Here is a 22,467-nt window from a genome sequence, read left to right as displayed (position 1 = left end):
ACAGTGGAAAACTGCTTTATTTCATCATTTAATAAATATTTCGTTGAGATTAAGGTTCCAGTTCATTAAACCTCATTATGATAGAAAGTTGTTCAAAGACACTCAACCCTAACACTTTTCTATGTACTTGAGTTCAATAGATTGAAGTTTCTTTTTTACAATAAGGATGTTATACCTCAACTCTCGCGCCGAGTACACAACTGGCATCTTGCTGCAAAATGCAGCAAGCTTATTTATGGCTTTGTCCAAGCAGGTAGTGTTATAACCTATTGGATCCAGGACGTTGGGGCGTGTAAACATGATTGGGAAAAGACCCTCACAGAGCATGTGCAAATCCTGGAGCCCTAACAGAGATTTACAAGTACCCGTCATTGTGTCACAGGTCGACCAACAATAATGGAATCTTCCCACAAAGCATTCCAGGTCGGACACACATTTTGTGTGTTCAAGAAGGCTTCGCATAAAGACATGAGGGTACAAGAGATCAAGATCAATGAATTTTACCATTGATTTGTTGGTGATTCCATAATTTCCCAGGTGTACGTCACATGACTGAGTCAAGCCATAACGAGTCACTGCCACATCTAATGTTGCGTCTAGCAGTGAATACGCAAAGTCAAATTTTTCGCGTGTGCTCGTAGCGTGCACCTTAGCAAAGGTACGAAATATAGGGTAATTTGTGATATTAACAACATTATTAAAAATGGTGTTAATGTATAGCATAGAAAAAGCAGCAGCATTTAAAAATTCCTCTACGTTTTCATTTAACAACTTTTGGAACGGTTCAAGTATTTCGGGTAGGAAAGCGAGCTCCACCAACTCCCAGGTGTCTCCAAACACATCTGAAGCCACAAAAGGCACTTTCTCCACCATGTATAATCCGCCACAATAGCCATAGAAATCCACGGTGTGCTTACTTTCATTTAAGGCCATCAGCATCATGGGTTCTACGTGCTGTAGTAAAGAAATGAATGTCCTGGCCTCGGCAGCTGTAACTGACCCATCACCGTCCCCATCGCCAAGTAACAACAAAAGAGATGTAAGTTTGTTGCACTGAGAGCAATTGCCAAACAAGGTATTCACCCTGGACGAGACATCATTCTGATAAGATGACGCAGCGTCACCATCTGTTATTTTCTGGCTTTCTTCAAACTCCTCAAACCAACTCATGTTCACTTTCAGGATAACACTCGTTCCATGCCATTCTCCGTCGTAAATCTTCTTGTCAGGCACTGTCGTGAGACACTTCCCAAAATGGATGTTGTTCTGTTCACAGAGATCGGAACAAAGTGGTCCAGACAATTGACTTGCCTTGTGAGCTGAACACTGAAAGAGTGAAAACAATGAGATCAAATTAATTACTGTATGGAAGTGGCACTGAAAAGATATATGTTTGGCCAGGAAAATGAGCACTTTGGTGTGCCTATCGGTCTTCAAAGTTTAACACCCAATTTTTCCCCGTCCCTATCGCTCATTAGTTATCATGTAAGATGATCTTTGAAGGGAACTGTCAGGCGTTTTAAGTTACCACTTAATTTTATTTTATTTTTAAGTTTCTTATGGCTTAAAGCGTGGACTACAGAATGGGCCGTTTACAACGAACGTCCACATGGTACAAAATCCGCCATGCTGGAGGGCATGCTCACTCTGGGACATTTAAAACAGGAAAGCCAAGCATGGCTGGTCGAAGTCGCTTTGTTTTGGATGTCCCAGCACGTTGCTTGCCCTCCAGGAAGGTGTTACTTTGTACCATGTGACTGCAAGCTGCAAAGGGCCATTAGATAGTACTGTGCGACGACAGCTTTATAAAAGAAATAACTGTGAAATTTTCGAAAACAAACTCAGTGGTCGTATGATAAAACAGATCAATTGTTTGCCCCAGTCTTCGGCTTCGGCTTAGCTTCTTTTATTTAAGCGGAAGCAACAACCTGATCATCTGAGAAAAGAAACTCTGTTGAAAAAAATGTCTAGTAGAAAAAAGGTGTGTGTCTTGCCAAGCCGTAAATATTATAAAGCCGTAAAATACATTATGTAAATGCCTTGTGCAGTTTATGTAGACTTAATTTTATTTTATTTTTCAGTTTTTTATGGCTTAAAGCGTGGACTACAGAATGGGCCCTTTACAACGAACGTCCACATGGTACAAAATCCGCCATGCTGGAGGGCATGCTCACTCTGGGACATTTAAAACAGGAAAGCCAAGCATGACCGATTGAAGTCGCTTTGTTTTGGATGTCCCAGCCCTCCAGGAAGGTGTTACTTTGTACCATGTGACTGCAAGCTGCAAAGGGCCATTAGATAGTACTGTGCGACGACAGCTTTATAAGCATCGACCTCGCATGCAGCCCAGTTGTTAAGTTGTTGATTTTTAGTAGACAATTTGGTTAATGTAAAAACTGTCATGCCATGAATGTTATTAATTAACATATGAAATTAACAGATTTCAAACAGCGAGATATGTCAAAGATTTAGTACCTCTCGAGATGTCGGGTATATAGCAGGTCTCGCAAGGTCTCACACGAATGGCTCACTACCCTTTGAGACAACAGTAGTTCAAACAACAGGAACAATGCCCCTAGCCCCTTTCAAGACTCTTTCAAATACAAGCACCACAGGCTTCCCAAGCTCAAAAGTCGTCTTTTTGATGTGTTTTTAGAGCCCTTCAGGCGGCCGACTCTACATACGTGGTGTATGCGACAGCTTGTGTATATAGAGAAATGTATGGGAAAATCACGGATTCTCTAAAATCGGGTAAATAACTATCTATTTTGAAATAAAGTTAACCTACCTCAAATGTGTCGCTTACTTGTGTCTTGTGCCGAATTTGAAGCCATTCCGACGCCATTTAGCGAAGTTATTCGAAGTCGTGGCTTCAAATTCGGCACAAGACACAAGTAAGCGACACATTTGAGGTAGGTAAACTTTATTTCAAAATAGATAGTTATTTACCCGATTTTTGAGAATCCGTGATTTTCCCATACATTTCTCTATATACACAAGCTGTCGCATACACCACGTATGTAGAGTCGGCCGCCCGAAGGGCTCTAAAAACACATCAAAAAGACGACTTTTGAGCTTGGGAAGCCTGTGCAAGCACCTGCTACACTAGCGTACCAGTAGAACTACAAGTTTACGAGAGCTACTACACTACTTCCCTCGAGCTTACGCTAATACTTGTACAAAAAGGAGGCCAAAGGAGGCAAAACCACGGACTATCTAATCATAAGAATCTCAAAGCCGTGCTTACCAGCTGATTAATGACAGAAGACATGTTACACTTAAAATGCCTTTGTACTAATACTTGTAGAATACACAAGGTAACAACTGTTATAATGAAGGCCTTCAGTTTCCATCCAGCCATGGTCGTGGATTAATAAAGTGAGGTACTTTTACACTGCATCTGTTGAAAGAGAAAGTAGCTTTAATAAAGGTGCTAGTGTAACGCCGCAGGGTGTCATGCAATGTAAATGCGTGGGCACAATCTCTCCCTGCACAAGAAATGTGTATTGCAGTGCATAGCCGCTTTGCCGACCAGGCCGTGATATCGTAGTCAAGCAGTTCTGCAGAAAGATTTTGCACACCCCCAAAGCCTTTCTTCATGTCCGTTTATACCAGTCTAACCTTGCAAAACAAATATAATCGCTTAGGCCCGGGCCAAACGTCGAACTTCACATGAGACGAACTAAATTGCAGTTATGGTCGACCCAAACAGGTAAAGCTCGACCATTGGGTCAAACGTCGAACATAATTCGTCGAACCAAATTCAGAGCAGCGAAGCAGACGGATAGAACGTGTTGGTCGATCTTCATTCAGTCGGACGAACCCAACTGAGTCAAACGTCGAACTAATCATAATTAAAATTCGCTCAGTTTAGTTCGTCTCATGTGAAGTTCGAGGTTTGGCCTGGGCCTTTATATCGCGAATAGAAAAGAATCCGGCACTCCGTTTGGTCATTGTTTCAGTTGCACAACAACAATGCATTTAAAAACAAAAAGGCCGTGATTACGGACAAATATTACAATCTATAAGGCCAGTAATGAAATTGTTTTGTCCCCAACCGTCTTCGGAGAAACTCTTAAAGGACACACGAAAGGAAGTGTTGCAAGGAAATTTCGCAGCAACATTTTGCAGGGACAAAATCACATGATTTACATGTAAAATGTAGCGGGGTATGATGCTGCCACATTGTCCGTCCCTGCTATATTTAGTTGTGTGTACGTTTTGACTTTCTCTGTTTTCTCTGCTGCATGTTGATGCGACATTTCCCTGCAGTATGTCCCATCTTGTATATCTGTCTAAGAGGAAACTGGGGACGAGAATCCCGCGTAAACATTTAAGCACTCTAGTGATATAAAACCGTATGGCTTTATTCTCCCAGAGGAGAGTTAGGATTAAGAAGAAGTGAAATAAAATTCAAAAGCTCACTGTCCCGCCGGCTTTGAATGCATAATAGATCGTATTACACCTTGGGAAGAAATATGCAATAACTTTTGCTTGACTCTGGTTGTGTTTGGTTGAATTGATTGACAAAAATACGTACCGCGTTGAGTTTTGTCTATGTCAGGCGCAGAACAAATATCATATGTTAAGCCGTCCCTTGAAATCAAGCATTATCGACCTCCTGAGCTTCGTTTGTTCCAAATTCACGTGAAAATAAATAAATAATTTTCAGATAGACAAAGGAACAATTCTCTAGGGAACATCACATAATCTGAATTTACATACGTAGCTAAAGAGGTCTTTTGGCGGAACGCTTGATCGGTTTGAATCTTCGATACATACATACATACTTAACATACATATCGATAGAAGGAGTGAAATTTAATTTTATTCCTCGTGCCAAAACTAGTTTCACGCTATTGAAATGGTCAACGACATTTTCTTTTCATATCCCTTCATCTTAAGCTTAATTTCCCTTTCCATTCGTGTACTGAGGGAGTTGAAATGAATTCATGATTGGGATGAACGCTTGATTGATTCTGACTTCATAAATCATAAATGCATAGTCAGGGCCTGTTTACATGATTTCGGAATGACTTTCATTCCGGAACGAAACTCGTTCCGGAATGAAGTTCGTTCTGCACTCAGGTGACAGAGTCGACCGGCTCAACCTAAGGTGTTTTCACGTGCAAGGTTTTCGTGCGAGATCAAAACAAGATAACGCATGTTTCGGGCAAACATGTTATTGTACCCATTCATGGCGATATCTGCAATTTCAACGAGCAATTTGACATAGGACTGATTCTTTGGGCAAAGCAGTAAGTGTTATTACCGACGTTTTTTCGCTCTGAGTTCAAACTGTGGCCCCCGTATGCGGTGTCATCTCGGAAAGAATACCAGAATGAAATGTCACTCCAGATTTCATTCCGGAATGAAAACCGGAATGAACTTATTCCGGAATGACTTGACTTTTGTCTCGGTATCATGCAAACAGATACAGAGAAATATATGGAGATGGAATGAACTCGTTCCAGAATGAAAGTCATTTTGGAATCACGTAAACAGGTCCTTTGACTTGCTAGTAGACCGCCCAGTGCCCACTCTCATCAGGCACCCTACCCCAACCCCTCTACTCTCAATCCAGCTATCCCAAGTTGTATAGCAAGGTGGCGTTTCTTGTGAAGGCGGTCTTTGTACATAGGATTTGTTCATGTAATGGTTAAAGCCTTGGTTAATTATGAGCAGCTGACCTGTAGGTTTTTGAGCCAACAACAGAGGAAGTAGACGTAGAAATGTTTACAAATCTGGTGATTTGTTTTATAGCTTGGTATTACAAAACTGCAGCTTGATTCTGATTGGTGCAAAGCGGTACAATCAATCCGAGAATCTACTCGTTAAGCGCTGCTAAACGGGCAAATTTGAAAGCGAACACTGAAAAACATGTTAATGGGTTTACTTTGGAATACGAATGATTTAAATGATTTTAGAGATTAAAGAGTTTTTCTACACGTGAAAAGTTCTCAAGATGCATTAAGATGTCACATTGTTTTAGGTTTGCGTTTGCCACGAAATCCTTTGTTCGGTTATCGCTTGTCATTTCAACAGTTATCTTTTTATCGCTTTTTATCATATTCACCATCTTAAAATTGTACATATATATGCTGATTTTTAAGGCTTTATTTGAACTTTAAAATGATCTTCATGTAGCTCAGAGAGTTGGAGACGTGGTTAGATTTGTAATTTTTCACCGCCAATGTTCGTTGCAAGTGTATTTGTTCAAATTTTGTTGATTATAATTTTAATAAAAAAAATCGCACAACCCTCTAGCACGATCGTTTCGCCTAGCTTTTTTTTGGTTAATCAGGGAATTCATTTTATATTCAATCTTCCGTGCCGTTATTTCTTTTTTCTGGGTAAAAAAACTGAAATATTCAACGTTCTTTTACAATAGCCAGTATTCAATTAAAATACACCCAGGCGCACAGTAAAGATATTTTGTCGGAATCGAAAGGCTTCCAAAAAAGAAACACAGTAAAGTAAATAGAGACGATACGACCGATCGTATACGTCGGTAGCGATGATCATGAAGAATACAAACTTAACCAAAAACATGCAAATACGAACAGTGAATAACAACTGATTTTACCTGTGTCCAGGTTAATACCAGTGAACAGCTCTTAATCGGGAAAAAACTAAAAGTTTATCGGCGCAAGTTAAGAAGACGTTCGAACCTCGCAACTTGGCCACGTTGTCTCTGCGGGTTCGTTTAGCGCAAATGGAAATTTCTTTCAGTCGCGTGCATGGTGGAGATAAGATCACGGCTGCAGGTAGCCCGGAAGATAACCATGCCAGACAGCCCCTAGACAGTTCCCAATTCCCCCTAGGAGACACACCGGCAAGGAATCATGGTAGTTGTTTTTAGCGTTGCCAAGGCTGGGATATGTTTTGTTGAACACAACTACCATGATTCCCTGCAGGCGTATCTTATACAGGGAATAGCACAATTTCGATATTTTAAAATTCAGCCTAAAACAATAGACATCACTACGAGGCTCTGGGGAATAAACCCCACAAACTCTATATATATAGTTCAGTCCCCGGAGCCTCGTCCTGAGGTCTATTGTTTTAGGCTGAACTTTAAAATATCGAAATTGGGCTATTGGACATTAGCAACTAAACTTCAAAGAAAATGGGATGTTCTGTCAAATCTGGCGTAGATTCAAAGCCATTATTTCTGGCCACAGTTTTTACAATGGCTTCCGTTAGTTCTTGTTTCCTTAGCAGCAAGTTCTTCTTTTGATAACTTTGACCACCGCAACGGGCCAAGAAACCACAAAATGTTTCCCATATTTTGCTGTTTTCTGGCATAGAAGACTAAAGTATGAATTTCTTACACTTTTATTATTATCTCTATTCACATATAAATTGAAAAGATCTTGGACATATTACGGTAAAAAGATTTTTCTCAGCCCTGGACATTAGAATTTTTAAATTAAAATTTACAATAGATATACAGTATCTTGTAGTCTTTTGTTCTTTGGTTGAAAGTCTTGCTTACCTGAGCAAGATCTCTTACTAGTCCGATTTACTATTAAATATCATACCCAGAGTCGGTACGCAGAGCTCTTACTAGTCTTGTAATCTTTCTAGTTTACGTCCGTCTGAAGCTCTACAAGGATGTCAAATGATGCAACAGTAGGTCACGTGAGATATATAGAATAGTACCCTTGTATAGTTGTAGTTAGGCAGATGTAGTTATCAGCTTTCTTAGCCGCATAGCCTGAACCCAACTTGTCTTTTTACATAGCTCTTTCATTTATGTGATTACTAAAATTGAAATCTGAATCAATATGCCAAGACTCAGGGACTGCGGAGGCTTTAGCCCCCCCCCCCCCCCCCCCCACTTTTTCCGAAAAAATAAAGACTTACTAAGAGAAGAGAGAAGTGTCTCTTAAGCCCCCCCCCCCCACCCTCGCACTTCAAGTCACAAGTCAGCCCCCCCAGCTGGGGAGCTCAAATATTGCAATTCTTTGGGCGTTTTTAATAAAACAATTATTCCACTCGCGCTTGTTGGATATGAGCTCGTTGGTTATCTACCATCTCATATCCAACGCGCGCTCGTGGAATAATTGTAAAGTATAACTTGTGGATTGTGATTGCTCTGTAGTCATTTCCCTTGAATTTACTTCACTAGGTCTTACACTGCAAATTTACTCCCGATTCTTCTCAAGCCAATTCTCGTTTCCCGTGGAGCTAGGTTTGAGAGATCGCGATTCCACTGTATAAACACAGAAAATATCTTGATTTTGTAGGAAACGAAACAAATCGATGAGCTCGAGTGAGTATGACTAAAAACGCGAAGATAGAAATGCCAGGATGATTGGACACTATTAAGGTGCCTGGCAAAAGTATCCAGCACTTTCCAACATTTATATTCAGACAGAGCCTCCTTAAATTTTTGAAAGCTCTTAAGGTGGCTCTGAAGACCCTCGGTACGGAATTTTTTTAGACTTAATAAAAAGCTGCAAATTAACACGCTCATCACAATTCGATGATAAAAGTTGAGTCTAGTCACGGTGCGCGTTTTTCAGTTGTAAGCAAGATAAAAAGGGCGCTTTCAACAAGTTATACTGTTTCTACGATAACTTGTTATGTCATGGAGACGAGCATCAACTGATAAAAATGGAAACTGCTGGAAACTGTTACCATCCACCTTAAGTTTGGCTAGAATTTCATTAAGAGTTTGCAAATTCTTGTCGCTGTTTTACGTCCTAGGGAGTTAAAATGTTAACGATGGAATGATTCCACGACCAGTGCCTTGATAGAAACGGTGACCCCAAATATCATCATCAATACATGTAATCCAAATATTACCAGAGAGATATTTAGAATAACCTGGTGTAGTTTTAACACCTCCCATCTGAGTTTGATATGAGTGAGACACGGCAATATGTAGTTACCAAAAGGCATAAACACAAAACCCATTAACGACGTAAACAGCGCAAAGTTGTGCACGAAAGCTGCGCATAGGAGTGTAATGAGTACGACGGTAACTCGCAGCGCAATGAAGCAAATTGACTGAAATTGCAATTTGGATGAAATCCAATCAAACGTAGATGAATCTTCCAGGTAGCGAAAGACAGGATGTAGTGGGAGCGCATACGACCATAAACAGCCAAACACAAAAAGAGAGCTTATACCGGTACGAATGGGGCCTGCAGGAAGGTTGTTAACAACGATATCATCGGTACCGAAAGAAAACGACAAAAATCCAACCATGCCGAAACAGATTTTGAAAGGCGCCATTATCGAATAAGCACATCCTAAAGTTTTGTTAAACTTGTGCCTTTCGGCCATGCTTTCTTCAACTGATAATACTATAGCGTAAGACGAGTATGTCAAGAAGACTATTCCAAACGAGACGAGAAGTCCTTCAAGGTCGCAATGCAAGATGGTGGCGATGTCCCATTTACTGATATTGAGTGCTCCATAACAAAACACGGCAAGAGCGGTGGAAGTTATAGCGAGCACCCCAACAGCACTCAGCCACGCCACACGAGAAAGCGATTTCAAGAACGTTGTTGGTAAAACAACCATTGCTGCCAGACATGTCCACGAGGCTTGTGACAGGGGTACGGAGGGGAGGGCAAGTGTCATAACAGAACCACATAAGATGAGGTAGGAAACTGAGATTTTTGCCAGATCAAGGTTTTGCATAACAGCGACGAAGACGCCGCCATAACGAGGCCACAGAACATCGCCAATTTCTAGTAAAGTGGACCGTTTTCTAACACTACCCAGCACCGTATCTATATCGTAGAGACAATCTACGAGGATCGTCGAAGTATACCAGTTCATAATGGGCATGGCCATCAGGGCTGCGATCACTAAAATTCCACCTTTTGCAACTGCGAATGGCAACGTTAAGAAACCGACTCCTTCCATGAACTTCATCAGGTTTACAGTTGCTTTCCACGGAGGAGATCTTGTTGGTTTTGAGTCACCGTCCTCAAGAATATCTTCTTTATCTTCTCCTTCAGAAACATCCGTGTTGAACGAATCTTTGAAGTCTGAGACCAGATCTAATATCGCTCCATATGAGCCGGCATCGATTGTTCCGAGCTGTTTGCAAGCTGAATTCTTCATAACTGTATAATTTAAACGGATATTATAAAACTTTTTATGTCCATTACTATTTTCGCAAAATATCATGCAGTAGAAAGTAAGAGCACAATTGGGTTTACTTAGCAGGAGTGAGCAGACTGAGCAGGAGTAACTTATATTAAATACTTTTTTTGGGACTATTGAAAATTATGAAAGAAAAAAGGTGATAATTAGTCTGTATACACCTAATTGCAATAAGGTTGTCATAAAAAAAGAAAAAGGCAAATATAATAGGAATTAATTAAGCGCATTCATGAAATTTATTTGTACAAATGGCCTCAAAATGCCTTAAATACGAATAAATCAATTTATCTTGTTACAGCATAAAAAAGTGGACTAAAAGTGTGCCGATAAAAACTCGTGAGTTTTCTGTAAATGCTACCAGTTATGAAACGTATTAACTACGCTAATTAATTCCTATTTACCTTTTTTCTTTTTCCTTTTTTTCTATGACAACGTTTTTGCAATTAGGTGTATATAGAAGTTGTTATTCACTTTGATGGACAATGGTCCTGATTGGGCTATTGAAAATTAAGATAGTAAAAAAAAAAATGATAATTTGCCTGTAAAGAACTTGTTAAATTCACTTTGATGGACAATGGTTCTGATTGGGGCTATTAAAAATTTAAGTAGCAAAAAGGTGGTATTAAATAAGCCTGTATAGAACGTGTTCGCCTTGAGGGACAAAAGCATCTCTAAAACGCGGTGCATGCCAAATGTACATGCACAACGCATTCGCTTTTTTCCGATCCCATAATACATCTTGTTTTATTAACAAATCATGCATGTTTTCATTTCTCTGGGGACGATTGCGTCACTGTATCCCAGGATTGCTCATCAATTTGGGGGCGATGTAGGGAACGGTGAAAACAGCGAATGGAAACCTTTTCTGTAAACGCAGTAGACCTGCCACAAGTCGGCTCTTTTGAGCGACGAAGGCGCGATAAGCGCAGTAGAAGATGAAGCCCTGTTAGAATGTTAGGGTAAATTCAGACAAGCATGGGAAAATGGTAACGAACGACAAGACTATTTACAAATTCCCGGACCCCTGAAGAGGCAGCTATCAGGTTAAACAATCTTGTTCCAAAAGATGTTTAGGGCAAAGCACGTTTTTGAACCTTTTAGGGATAGACATAACACTGAAGCACGTAAAAAGCATTCAGTAAGGAATTATCCTAAATGCTGAGAATACCTAGCGTCGACATTTGGGGCGCTTTACTGGTAAGCACTGTTTAATAGACAGGGTTAAGGGGAAGATAAGGGACTCACTTTACACTCTATAAAGTAGCTGGGTCTGCTTTTGAGCCAAGTGTTATCTCCGGTTATTGAAGCATGAAGCCACCAGGAGTATTTCTACTCCCTCCTCGTCGATACCCATTTATACACAGGCACAGTGGGAATAAAGTGTCTTGACCGAGAACGCAACAGTTTAAACAGTGACCCCGGCTACGACTCGAATCCGGGCCGCTCGATTCGGAGTCCAGCGCACTAGCCATTTGCTGCCATAGTTTTCCGTGAAGTTGTAGAGATTGATCGTTGAGTTCGACGGGCCGCCATCTTGGTTCTGGAACGCGAGGGAAAACTGGGGAGGGACGAGGGTGTAAAATTCCGTTTACGGAAAAATACTTACATGTAATAGGGGACTAGGGGACTTTGTACAGTCTAGATACTTGTCGTAAAAACAATAGCAACTACCAGTCATTTATTACACAAGTTGGGTGATCTGCTTACATAACTAGCGATCTTTTCGGCAAATGAAACCTTATCAAATCCGGCGGAAGATTTTCATTACGGTAGTACCACTGCAGAAACATTGTTGAATAAAAAAGAAACTATAGTAGAATCCCGATTTTTCGAACCTCAAGGGGAAACAAAAATTGTTTCGAGAAATCAATTTTTTACAGAGAGGTACTATCCAAGGAAAACAAAAATTAGTTTGAGAAATCGTGAGTTTCGACGGAGGGTCGAGAAGTCGGTATTCTACTGTTTTACATACAAAATTGAGTCTTGTTTTGTCTATGTCTTGTTTTTGTTTCTATCTATCTTTATGTAAACCTTCTCTTTAAACTTCAAATAACTTGTACAGCATTCACTTATTGGAGCACGAAAATAAAGGCAAAGAACTAAGCAACCTGTTTCCTTTACGCCTTCCGGGGGAACAAGTACAGTTCAAGAGGAATTCCGGTCTGAACACGCAGTTTTCGTCTCAAGTTTCTTAACAGCTGGTCAGGAGTGTTTTTGGCTAAAAAAATCGAGAACTAAACAAGATTTACCAAAACTGGTACTTGTTTTTTTAATTTTGCTTTCCATGAGACGTACCCTGACTAGTTTTCCTCAGGCTAGTTCCTAGGCGTTATCGGCTCAGGGGAGCCTGGGCTCCATCATTAGCGGTGACGTCACCGAAGAGCTCCAGTCCTAAAATTAACGCAGTCACCGAAACAAGAGAACGCTTGGAGACTAGATTGGTCTTTCCCATAGAAAAACGCGGGAAATGTTAATAAGTATGATATGCAGGCAAGGGAGGCCTTACAACAGGTGACAAAAATGACGAAACCTTGTTTTAGCATTTTCAGCCAGAGACGCTGAGCTGTATTCTCTCTTTCAAACACAACTATTATTTTGCCTAATCAAAAATGTTTTAACTAATGACACTGCATGAAGTGATAATATGTACAATGATTGGGTATATTCCGTAAAATGCAACTCATATTACAATAACATGGCGGGTATATACATAAGAAGCGAATATCGTTTTTCGTACGCTCCGACTGGCTAGTGAAACTCGAGATATGTCTCTTTATTTGCTATAGAAAAAACAAGCAAGAAACTCAGTGCGGGCGAATATCGCAAAGTATTATCTTCCTTGACACTTCTGGGCTCGGTAAATATCCTTCGTTATTCGCCTGCACTCTAATGAATTTCCCGATAATTATTTAATATGGCGCTTGGAAATTTTGCTCAACTGTTGAGTGCATGTACCGTGCAAGTACATTACTCTAGAAATAATAATATTAAAAAGACCGTCGGAAGAAAACACTACATCTAACATTTTGCTCCCCAAGGAGACATTCACATGTAGAAGTCATCGTTTGCTGTTTTCTGATTGTCCAATGTACAAATTAACGCGGTTATTTGAAAAAGAGAAAATGTTCATTTGCCTCTCTAACATTATTCCTAGCTAGACGTAAGTTCCTCTTTTGACTTGCTGCCTCAAAGGAGGCGAGTCCCAAATCGCCGAGCTTGTGCGCTGATGGAACCGCTTCTTCTTTTGGCATTTCGTGAAAATTGCTTCCAAATCCGGCGCAGGAACGCTGTCGAAAATACTGTTCACGTCTATGTTTGAATACTCTTGGTGAAAAATGGCGGCTTTCAGTGCTGCTGGCCGCGCCCACGATGGAATCTTCTTTCTCGGATTGTCTTCGTCGTCGGTTGAATCATCGCTATGCAAGTCTGCAATGTTATAGTTCTCTTGTGAGGCCGGCTTTCGTATCTTTACCGGAGGTGGCGTCATTTCATACGAGTCACAGGTCGTAGTCGACTCGACTTTTTTGTTTTCTTCGGCTAGTTTTCGTTCCTCGAGAACACGTTGTCTTTCCTTTTCCATCTGTTCTTGTCGCTTCTTTTCGCGTAACGCTGCCTCCCGTTCTTCTTTTAATCTTCTCTCTCTGTCCTGACGTTCTTTGTCTTCTCTGGCTCGCTGTTCTCTCTCGCGTCGCGCATGTTCCTCTTTCTCGCGGATAAGCTGCGCTATTCTCGCCCGCTCCCTCTCCTCCCTCTCTTTGTCTTCTTGCGCTTTCCTCTCGCGTTCAATTCTCTGCTTTTCCTCTCGCGATTTTCTTTCTTTTTCCTCCTTTTCACGGAGCCGTTTCTCCTTCTCTTCAATCGCCTTCAGCTTCCTTTGTTTTTCTAACTCTCGCTCTCGCTCCAGTTCTTTCTCTCTGTGTTCTTGTAGACGCTTGGCTTCAGCAATTTTTCTCTGCCTCTCCTGTTCCTCTAACTCTTGTTTCTTCTGGAGCATTTCTCGCTGTCGTTTTTCTTCTTCCTCCTGCTCTCGTTTCTTCTGTAGCCTAGCAGCCTCTTCTTGCTTTTTTCTTGCTTCTACTTCCGCTCTTTTCTGTTTTCGCTGTTTCTTTTTATCTTCTTCTTCTTTCTCTTTCAGTTTCTTCGCTTTTTCCTCCATGATGTGTCGCTGGTCCTCAGCTTGGCGCTTCTTCTCTTCCAGTGCTTGAAATCTCGCCGCTCGCTGCTCCGCTGCCTTTTTGACGCGTTCCTCTCGTCGCCTAAAACAACAAATGAGATAGAAAATATTAATCCTGGGCAACTGGTGACCGAAAAGCTATCTTACAGCAGTTTTCTTATGCCTATCATAAAACCAAACCACAAATGCAAATAACGCAAAGTCAGAGCCAATCACGACTAGAATCAAAAACAAGGAAACGGTTCCAGGTAAAAAGCGCGGGAAAAAAAGAGAAAGCTATGTTACAATTTACATGTACTTGTTCCTGATTGGTCGAAAAACAGCCTGTTTGTTCTGAGTGGTTAAAGCGCGTTGTGCGAGAATTTTTAGCTACGAAAATGCCAAAGAGTTTTATGGTGAGACTAACTATACGTTAGCATTATTCTTCACACCTTTTCCTCTCCTCGATTTCTCTCTGTCTCTGCATCTCGAGTTGTTCTCGCCGCTCCTTCTCCTTTTCTTCTTTTTCTTTTAATGCGATGCGAAGCTGCTTTTTCTTTTCCTGGAAGATCAAATAAGTTAACATATTAAGTACTGCATGTATTAAGTAGATGGTTGTGTTCTGTGGAGTTTTGCTTCCACTCCCTCCCCTCCCACTCGTTCCCTGTTTTTTAGGAATATTACTATGAACTAGTGTTAGTAATTTTTGCACCCAAAGTGGACATATTCCTTGACAAGTTAAATAACAACTCACCTCTGGGTCAACTTTCTTTGGTGTGTTCCTTCTGATAAAGGAATGGACTAGAGCGATGTTATTTGGTCTGGCCTGTTGACAAAAGACAAAAAAATCTTATGACATCAGGTTTTAAAAGCATTACAGGGTATTTTGAACCACATCCGTTACTCTTACCCCCCCCCCCCCCCTCCCGCAGGGTGTGTGATGCTTGTCTATTGCAGGCTACCCTTGGCATTTTTAACGGGTTGTCTGGCTAACATTGTCTACATGAAAGAACGCACTTTCATGTACATTTACTTGGATAGTGATGACTTAATCCTTCAAGGGGAATCGGAGAACGTTGTAGTTATCAAGGATAAAATTAGTAAGAAAATTATCTGAAGGAGAATCGAAAAAGTTTTGAGTTGGTGAAAGGTTCCAGTTCAAGGTTATCAGGATTGAACTGTATTCTCTTGGCTAGAGATAGGAAAGAAAACTTCACAGAAACTCTAGCCAGGGTTCACACCCGGATCTTACAATCCAGAGTTCCAGGGTCGTAACCAGGTATATTTTTTCATCGCTGATCCCAAATTTTAGCTATAAATTTTGATTCCTGATCCCCAAAATGTGGCAACATTTGATCCCTGATTCCAATTCTGATCCCATCTGATTGGCTGATCCGGATCCCATGACTTGTGACCCGGGATCCCGAGGCTGTTATCCCGATCCCGAGGCTGTGATCCCGATCCCGAGGCTGTGATCCCGATCCCAAGGCTGTGATCCCTGATCCCATATACCTGGTTACGAGCCTGAGAGTTCAGTGTGATGCACTAACCATTTGTACACTGGACTACATTGTACATGTATGTACAGGTCCAGAAGTATTTTCAATTGGTGCATTAAAATTAATTTAAAGTTAAAAAGCAATGTTTTTGCAATTTATGAACCCAGAGAAGTACAGTATACTCCCGCCTTGGAGACACCTTGAACTATTACAGACACCCTGTTAATACAGACAGGAGTTGAAGTCCCGGCAAATAAGATTTACGAGAATAACTCCCGCTACTACGGACTTTCTCTATTGCAGACACCAAACTGCAGGGCTGCAAATAAGAGACGGTCATCAGACATCTGCAGACCAAAATTTGCCCATGTCTGACGAAATCCCAAGTGTTGTCGGACATGATGGTCAGAAATTTTTTTGATTGCAAATCATTTTATGGCAACAATGAAAAAAAAATCTGTCCGACCACAATTTTGTTTTGTCTGGCCAAGATGGTGTCTTACTAGGACATATGTCCTTTCAAGTGAAAAAAATTATTTGCAGCCCTCAAACTGTGGTCCCAAAGGTGTTGATTGTAGTGAGAGTTGACTGTACTTATCTTCTTGAGAAAAAGAACCTTATTTAGATTACCTTTTGTGATGGATTCACAGCTTCTTGTGGGGGTGGTGTGGTAGGTTCCTCGGATACCTCCCCTGATATAGCTACTGACTCCTCACTTCCAGTGCTGCCTTTACTTGTGCGCACAGCTGCCATTGGTGAACTGGCATCTTCCACAGTTGGTGATTGTTTACTGTAGGGTTCCAATGAAAACGATATAAATTAGATGTATCCACGTAATTCAAAAGAATGTGCAGTCAGAAGATTTCTGCATGTTACTACTTCAAAAATCACTGAACTTTGGATTTTTTTCTCTTTGAATTTTCATATCGCTGCCCCAGCCGCTTTCGTCGTCAAATTCCAGAAATTCCAGTGGCTTGTATGCTGTGTCTTGGAACTCACTGACAGAAGTAGATGACGTAACAGAATAAAGTGGGTGGAGCAGTGATATGAAAATTTGGGCCCATTCCACAATTTGGTGATTTTTATTGTAGAAACCTACATATACATGTTTGACTGTACATGAACAATGCACCAAATGGTTAGGCTCATCTTAAAAAATAAAGCCTATATTTTGAAGCTTCTCTTCAATTTATTTAAGTCCAGCTCAATCTTCTCTACCCTTGCGATCTTTGCACCTTTCCGGTTTACAAACTTTACATGTGTTACGGTATCACCTCTTCGGCATTATTCTACCTTTGTTAAGTATCACTTTGAGATCTCTTTTGATTTGAAGGAAAATGTGCACATTGCAGAAAAAAAGAGGGAAAAGAGAGGTAAAAATGTAATACGATGTACATGCCTATCACAATCACCTGCTAAAACATGCAATCACCTGCTAAAACCTGTCATGGCAGTTACATACAGTGTGTACATGTAATTAATTTATACATAGATGTACAGGGCTGCAAATAATTTTTTTCACTTGAAAGGACATAGACCTACAAGACACCACCTTGGTTGGACAAAACAAAAGTGTGGTCGGACAGATTTGTATTCATCATTGTCGTAAAATGACTTACGATGAAAAAATTGCCCGTACATCGTGTCTGACCACACTTGGGTTCTGTGAGACATGAGCAAATTTTGGTTGGCCAATGTCCGATGACCGACTGTTATTTTGCAGCCCTAGATGTAAAACTATGTGTGCCATTGAAGGACTCCATTTCCTTAATAAATTCTAAAATAATTGGATGCATACCTATTTGCTTCTGTACATTTTGCATTGTCTGCCTCATCATCAGCTTCATCCTCTGATTCTCTGCAATCATGAAACACTTCTTCACCATCGTCCTCTGCAGGTTCTTCTGAAATCATCTCCACTGGGGCCTCTGCTTTGTCCTCAGCACTGCCGCAGCTGCTGGATGAAGATCCCTTAGATGTGGTGGGGCTTACACTGCAGGCACTGCTCTCGCTTGTTAAGTTATCAAACAGACGCACCCTAACATCATCCAGGTTGGCATCTAGTGATTGATTATTGCTGCTCTTGTCGGCACTACCTATCTTCAATTCTGGCATTAGTTTGGACTGCGTCAACTTCAGCTTAACTGAGCTTTTGACAATACTCTTCTTTCCAGGTTCTTTTGTTTTGGTCACTGTCCTGTTGACAGACAGTCGTTTGTTCACGGGAGATAAGCAACGACTTGATCTTTTGCTTTTCCTTCGCCATCCACTGTTTCTCTGTGTACTTCTCCTTCCAGACTTAACTCTAGTATCAGCTTCTTCTGCATGTTCCTTTTCCACACCTTCTTTAGATGCGCCAACATTTCCATCAACTGCATCAACGTCCGTTTCATTATTGGCCACATTTTCCACTTCTTTGTTTTCAAGTTCCTCCTTATCTTCAGATAACACTTCTGTACAGTTCTCAGCACATTCCTGAGGTACAATTGGTGTAGGTGAATTTACAGTTACAACATCATTGTTGGTTTGCTCTTCGGGACATGCATTATTTTCTTCCACTGTGACTTCGTGTGGCCCAAGATCTTGCTCAATACAGGGACTTGATGTTGCTACTGGCGCTTCTCTAGTAGCTTTGGGAATATTAAAACCTGGTGATTGTAAGATCACATTAATGGTTGCTTTGCATGTTTTGGCAGATGCTTGTGGTGACACCACCTTCTCGACAACAGCTTCGGGAGTTTCTGGAACACAAGCTTCATTTTCATTCTGTTTCTCGCCACTGACTGCTAACTCCTCCTCTTTTCTTGAATTTCTTGTGCTTCTTCTGGTTGGCACTTCATCATGAGGTGATGCAGGTTCTTGTTTCACCACCACTGAGGCTGTAATTTCTCCAGAATCCTTCAATTTTGTAGCTGTGCTTGACTTACGTTTCTTTGTCGCAGGTTGTGCTGGCAATTCTTCTGCAGAGGAAACTTCCACAGTTTCTTCCAGGTGCTTCTTTCTAGCATTTCTTGTTGCTCTCTTTGGCAAGTCCTTCTCATTAGCTGAAGACGAGCCTGTTTCTTTTTCTTCAATCAAACTGACCAACTCCACATTCTTCTTCCTTGAGTTTCTGGTGTTTCGCTTTGGTTTTTCATCCATGGAAGAACCTGATGATTGGTCTGCAACTGAACTTTCAACATCTGGCACATTCTTTTTTCGTGATCCTCTCTTCGGCTGTTGTCGTTTAGGTTGTGCATTTCCTTTGGTGGTTGCCCTTGTTTTTCTTTTTGCTTCTTCTTGCTTACCTGCCTCGTTTGCAACACTGCAGTCCAGAAGCTCATCCTCATTTATCACCATAAGTGGTGATGCACAGCCTTGAGTCTTGGGGGCTTTTGCTTCTCTTGCTGTTTTGGATGCAGTGTCATCGCTGCTTTGTTCTTCGTCACTCTCATGACGCTTTCTTTTCATTGATGGTGTCTTTGGGAGGAGGATATTGCTGTCACGCCTAACAAGGTAATATAAGGTAAGGTAAGTCTAGAAAAATGTTTCAAGAAAGCATTAATTTCAAAACCACTCTTTTTTAGAATAGGTACAGTGTAATCCCTATAATTATGACAAACCCTGATGTTCCAGCATAGCAAACCAATAGAAACAGAACCCCAGTACAGTCAACTCCCAATATAATGTCACCTTCCGGAAGAAAATTTGGTGTCTGCAAAAGAGAAAGTCTGTAGTAGCAGGAGTTATTTTCCGTAAACTAATTCTTATTTGCTAGGACTTCAACTCCTGTCCGTAATATATAACAAGGTGTCCGTAATAGCAAGTTGTCCGCAAGGCGGCAGTTGACTGTATTATGAATTCCCACTATAAAGAATAGACTGTACATTTTCCCAGTAACTAAACAATTTGTTTTACTGGCAATGGTTTTTACTGTACATTTATATTAAGATTACATTGTATGTACATGCACAATCACATACAGTGTACATGTAGATAATCATGTTTACTACATGAAGGTAGCCTAGTCCAATTTAGACAATAACTGAGCTATTGCACGCATTGTGATTGGTTGGTGCCTGTCATCTATTAGTCAAGAGTACAGATGCACAGAAGATGTCACAGCGTGGTGTGACTTGCACGTGTGATCAGAGTTCATAGTCCAAATCACAGACTTTGTCAGCAAAGTTTTTCAAACTTGCAGGGCCACAACAAAGCAAACAAGTTCAGCTTAATAACAAATATACAGTGAGAAATAAATATACGCCAAGCATCATTCTTTTTTCGAAGCATTTAACCGGGCTAAACAAGCTTCAAGAAGACAGTGAATTATTCGAGAAATTATCGAAATCTTTATGAAAGTGTTTACCATTGTTGTACAGTTGGACATTGCCACAGGAAACAAATGAATGGAGGTTGAACGCTTAGGTTAATGCTTACAGATTTGAACAACTTTCCAAATGGAAAGTACACTTTTTCAGGCCAAAAATTCAAAACTTTTCCAGGACTTTCCAGGACCTTCTTGGAAATTTCAAGGACATTTTTTCATGAAATTTACTCCAAATCAACGGTTGATGTGCTTGCTGAAGAACTAAAAAAAAATTGCTTATTTTGGCGGTCTTCTAAATGCCTTGAAGCCTTTTGACATTCAATGAAAAAATCAAGGACTTTCAAGGCCTGAAAACCAATTTCAAGGACTTTCAAGGCCTTGAATTTTTATTTTGAGATTCAAGGACTTTTAAGGCACATGCGAACCCTGGTTTTTTCATTGACCATTTTCTGTTTATTTAATTGGTTTTAACAGTGCTTCGTGGTTACGAAAACTTTATCGTGAAATAAAAACAACTTAGCTCACTGGTAGCGCCGGCATTGCTCACACTGAAGTCTTGTGCTATTGTATAAAACAAATACTCACTCCCATTTTGCCGTGTGTCTGTTTAGTTAGAGATCACAGAAGATGTCAAAATGTGGTACGAACATCAGTGACCCACTCGCCTAGCGGCTCATGGACCACTTTACATTTATTTTGGCGTCATCTGTGATCTATAACTGAACAGACGCACAATAAAATGGAATCTATTTGTTTATTGTGCATGTACATGTACCGGTAAGTCGATATCTAATCTTGGTTGACAGTCAGTCAGTAGTTGACTGATACTCAACCAATAATCAACTGATATGTCTTGACGGACTATTGACCAATATATGGACTGACATATCATACATGACTACCAGCATGAACATGTGACGCCGACACATGATCTTTTTGGGTATTAAACATGGCATGATTAGTTACAAACACTTGAAGTTTGGCAGACCATAATGGCAAGTTTTGGACCGAGAGTTCAACACGTACCAGTTTAGCCTGCGTAGCTGGCGGGATCGGTGCAAGCTGCTGGGGGCGCGCGCGGGGGCCGCGGGGCCGCGAAGAATTTGGAGTGAGCCGCGAGGAAGATTGGATATAACATGTAGGAGAATTCTTTAGAGAAATTGATCCTGATTGTTTATGTAGCCACACCGTGCTCATGCATAAGATACGAAAAAATATTCTAGGCATAAGATACGAAAAATATTCTAGGATCTTACTATCTTATCTTGCACACTGGAGTGTGCTTGTTCGTACTGTGTTCTCAGATTCTGAAAGGTGGATGTGAACTCGGAGGGTGCGAAACTGATTGGGTGCAGCTGGGTGCGAAACCTCCTGCAACCTTGATATCTCATCAAAACAATAAGTGCAGTTATAAGACAAAAATGGAAAAACCTGAGATACACGCACCAAAACTTTGTTATCAAACAAGCCTAAACTGCAAACTTTTTATGTATTGTTCATTATGTATAAAAAGATATTTCCTGCTCACTTGATAACTACATTGTTGAATCGGCCCTTGTTCTTTCTGATATCAGGAAACTTGAATTGATCACTTTAATTATAAATACACTTGTAACCACAACTCATGTGATCTGCTACATGGTTAAGTTACCAATGTGGGCCAAAACGCCGTTTAATCGAGGAAAAGTTGTTTTCGTACGTGAATTTCTTTCCTACGCGAATTCCAATCCATATGCTGTATAAAAGGGAGCGTTTTGTAAGGGGCGTTTTGATCGGTTATACACGTGTTTCCATGCATCTCGTAATAATTACGAGACTAATAATATAAGTTCATTTCAATTTAAGAGCTTTATTATTGCAGTTAACTAACTAGCATGCCTAGTACAATTTTTTGAGACCCGCTACGATGAACTTAAGCGACAAGAAGTCGCTATATAATAGAGCAACTGCACTGAACAGTCAATTAAAACCCAACATCAACATATTTATCTTACCGTCCAAAATGCCGTTTGGCTTCAGCTAATATCTCATGAAGGTAGTTAAAGTCATCCTCGATTTCCCTCTGAAATTTTGCTATTGCCTCTTCAGCTCGAAGGTGCAAAGAAAACCCAAGTGGCAGTCCTTCCTTAGAGCTGCAATCGACGGCCATCTTGAATTCACCAAGTGGTCCACACTTTCTTATCTAGCGATCTAGGAATGGCTTCTTCTTGAGAAAATACTTTTTCAAATGATCATATCCCTAAGTCTGCTTGTTAATTGTTGAAATCAACTAAATATATCTGCAATCCACGAGAGAAATTTCTAAAAACAACCCGTGCTAAATGAAAGGACTCGAGAACGACCTCGCGAAGTTTGAATTTACTGAAAATTGCCTTCGA

General features: G+C 40.7%; 3 protein-coding genes across 3 annotated transcripts in view; all 3 read right to left on the bottom strand.

The window, feature by feature from the left end:
- The window catches only part of LOC144643725 (tachykinin-like peptides receptor 99D), a 140,252-nt gene that overhangs the window by 84,642 nt on the left and 33,143 nt on the right, over positions 1-22,467 (bottom strand). The window lies entirely within an intron of this gene.
- Positions 61-4,709, bottom strand: LOC144643714 (divergent protein kinase domain 1A-like). The gene is made up of 3 exons (XM_078503049.1): positions 4,541-4,709; positions 3,248-3,400; positions 61-1,326 (listed from the first exon to the last, which is right to left on the bottom strand). The coding sequence occupies exons 2-3, from the start codon at positions 3,359-3,361 to the stop codon at positions 109-111; spliced, it is 1,332 nt and encodes a 443-aa protein (XP_078359175.1). The 5' UTR covers positions 3,362-3,400; positions 4,541-4,709; the 3' UTR covers positions 61-108.
- LOC144643702 (uncharacterized) lies at positions 11,842-22,432 on the bottom strand. The gene is made up of 6 exons (XM_078503028.1): positions 22,084-22,432; positions 17,579-19,267; positions 16,411-16,570; positions 15,036-15,107; positions 14,734-14,843; positions 11,842-14,384 (listed from the first exon to the last, which is right to left on the bottom strand). Exons 1-6 carry the CDS (start codon positions 22,236-22,238, stop codon positions 13,283-13,285), a joined length of 3,288 nt encoding a protein of 1,095 aa, XP_078359154.1. The 5' UTR covers positions 22,239-22,432; the 3' UTR covers positions 11,842-13,282.

Source organism: Oculina patagonica, chromosome 2, assembly GCF_052425735.1.
Source record: "Oculina patagonica isolate OP01 chromosome 2, crgOcupat, whole genome shotgun sequence".
In the NCBI taxonomy this organism is placed as follows: domain Eukaryota; kingdom Metazoa; phylum Cnidaria; class Anthozoa; order Scleractinia; family Oculinidae; genus Oculina; species Oculina patagonica.
The sequence above is the reverse complement of the archived record's forward strand: the minus strand, read 5'-3'. Positions and strand labels throughout refer to the sequence as shown.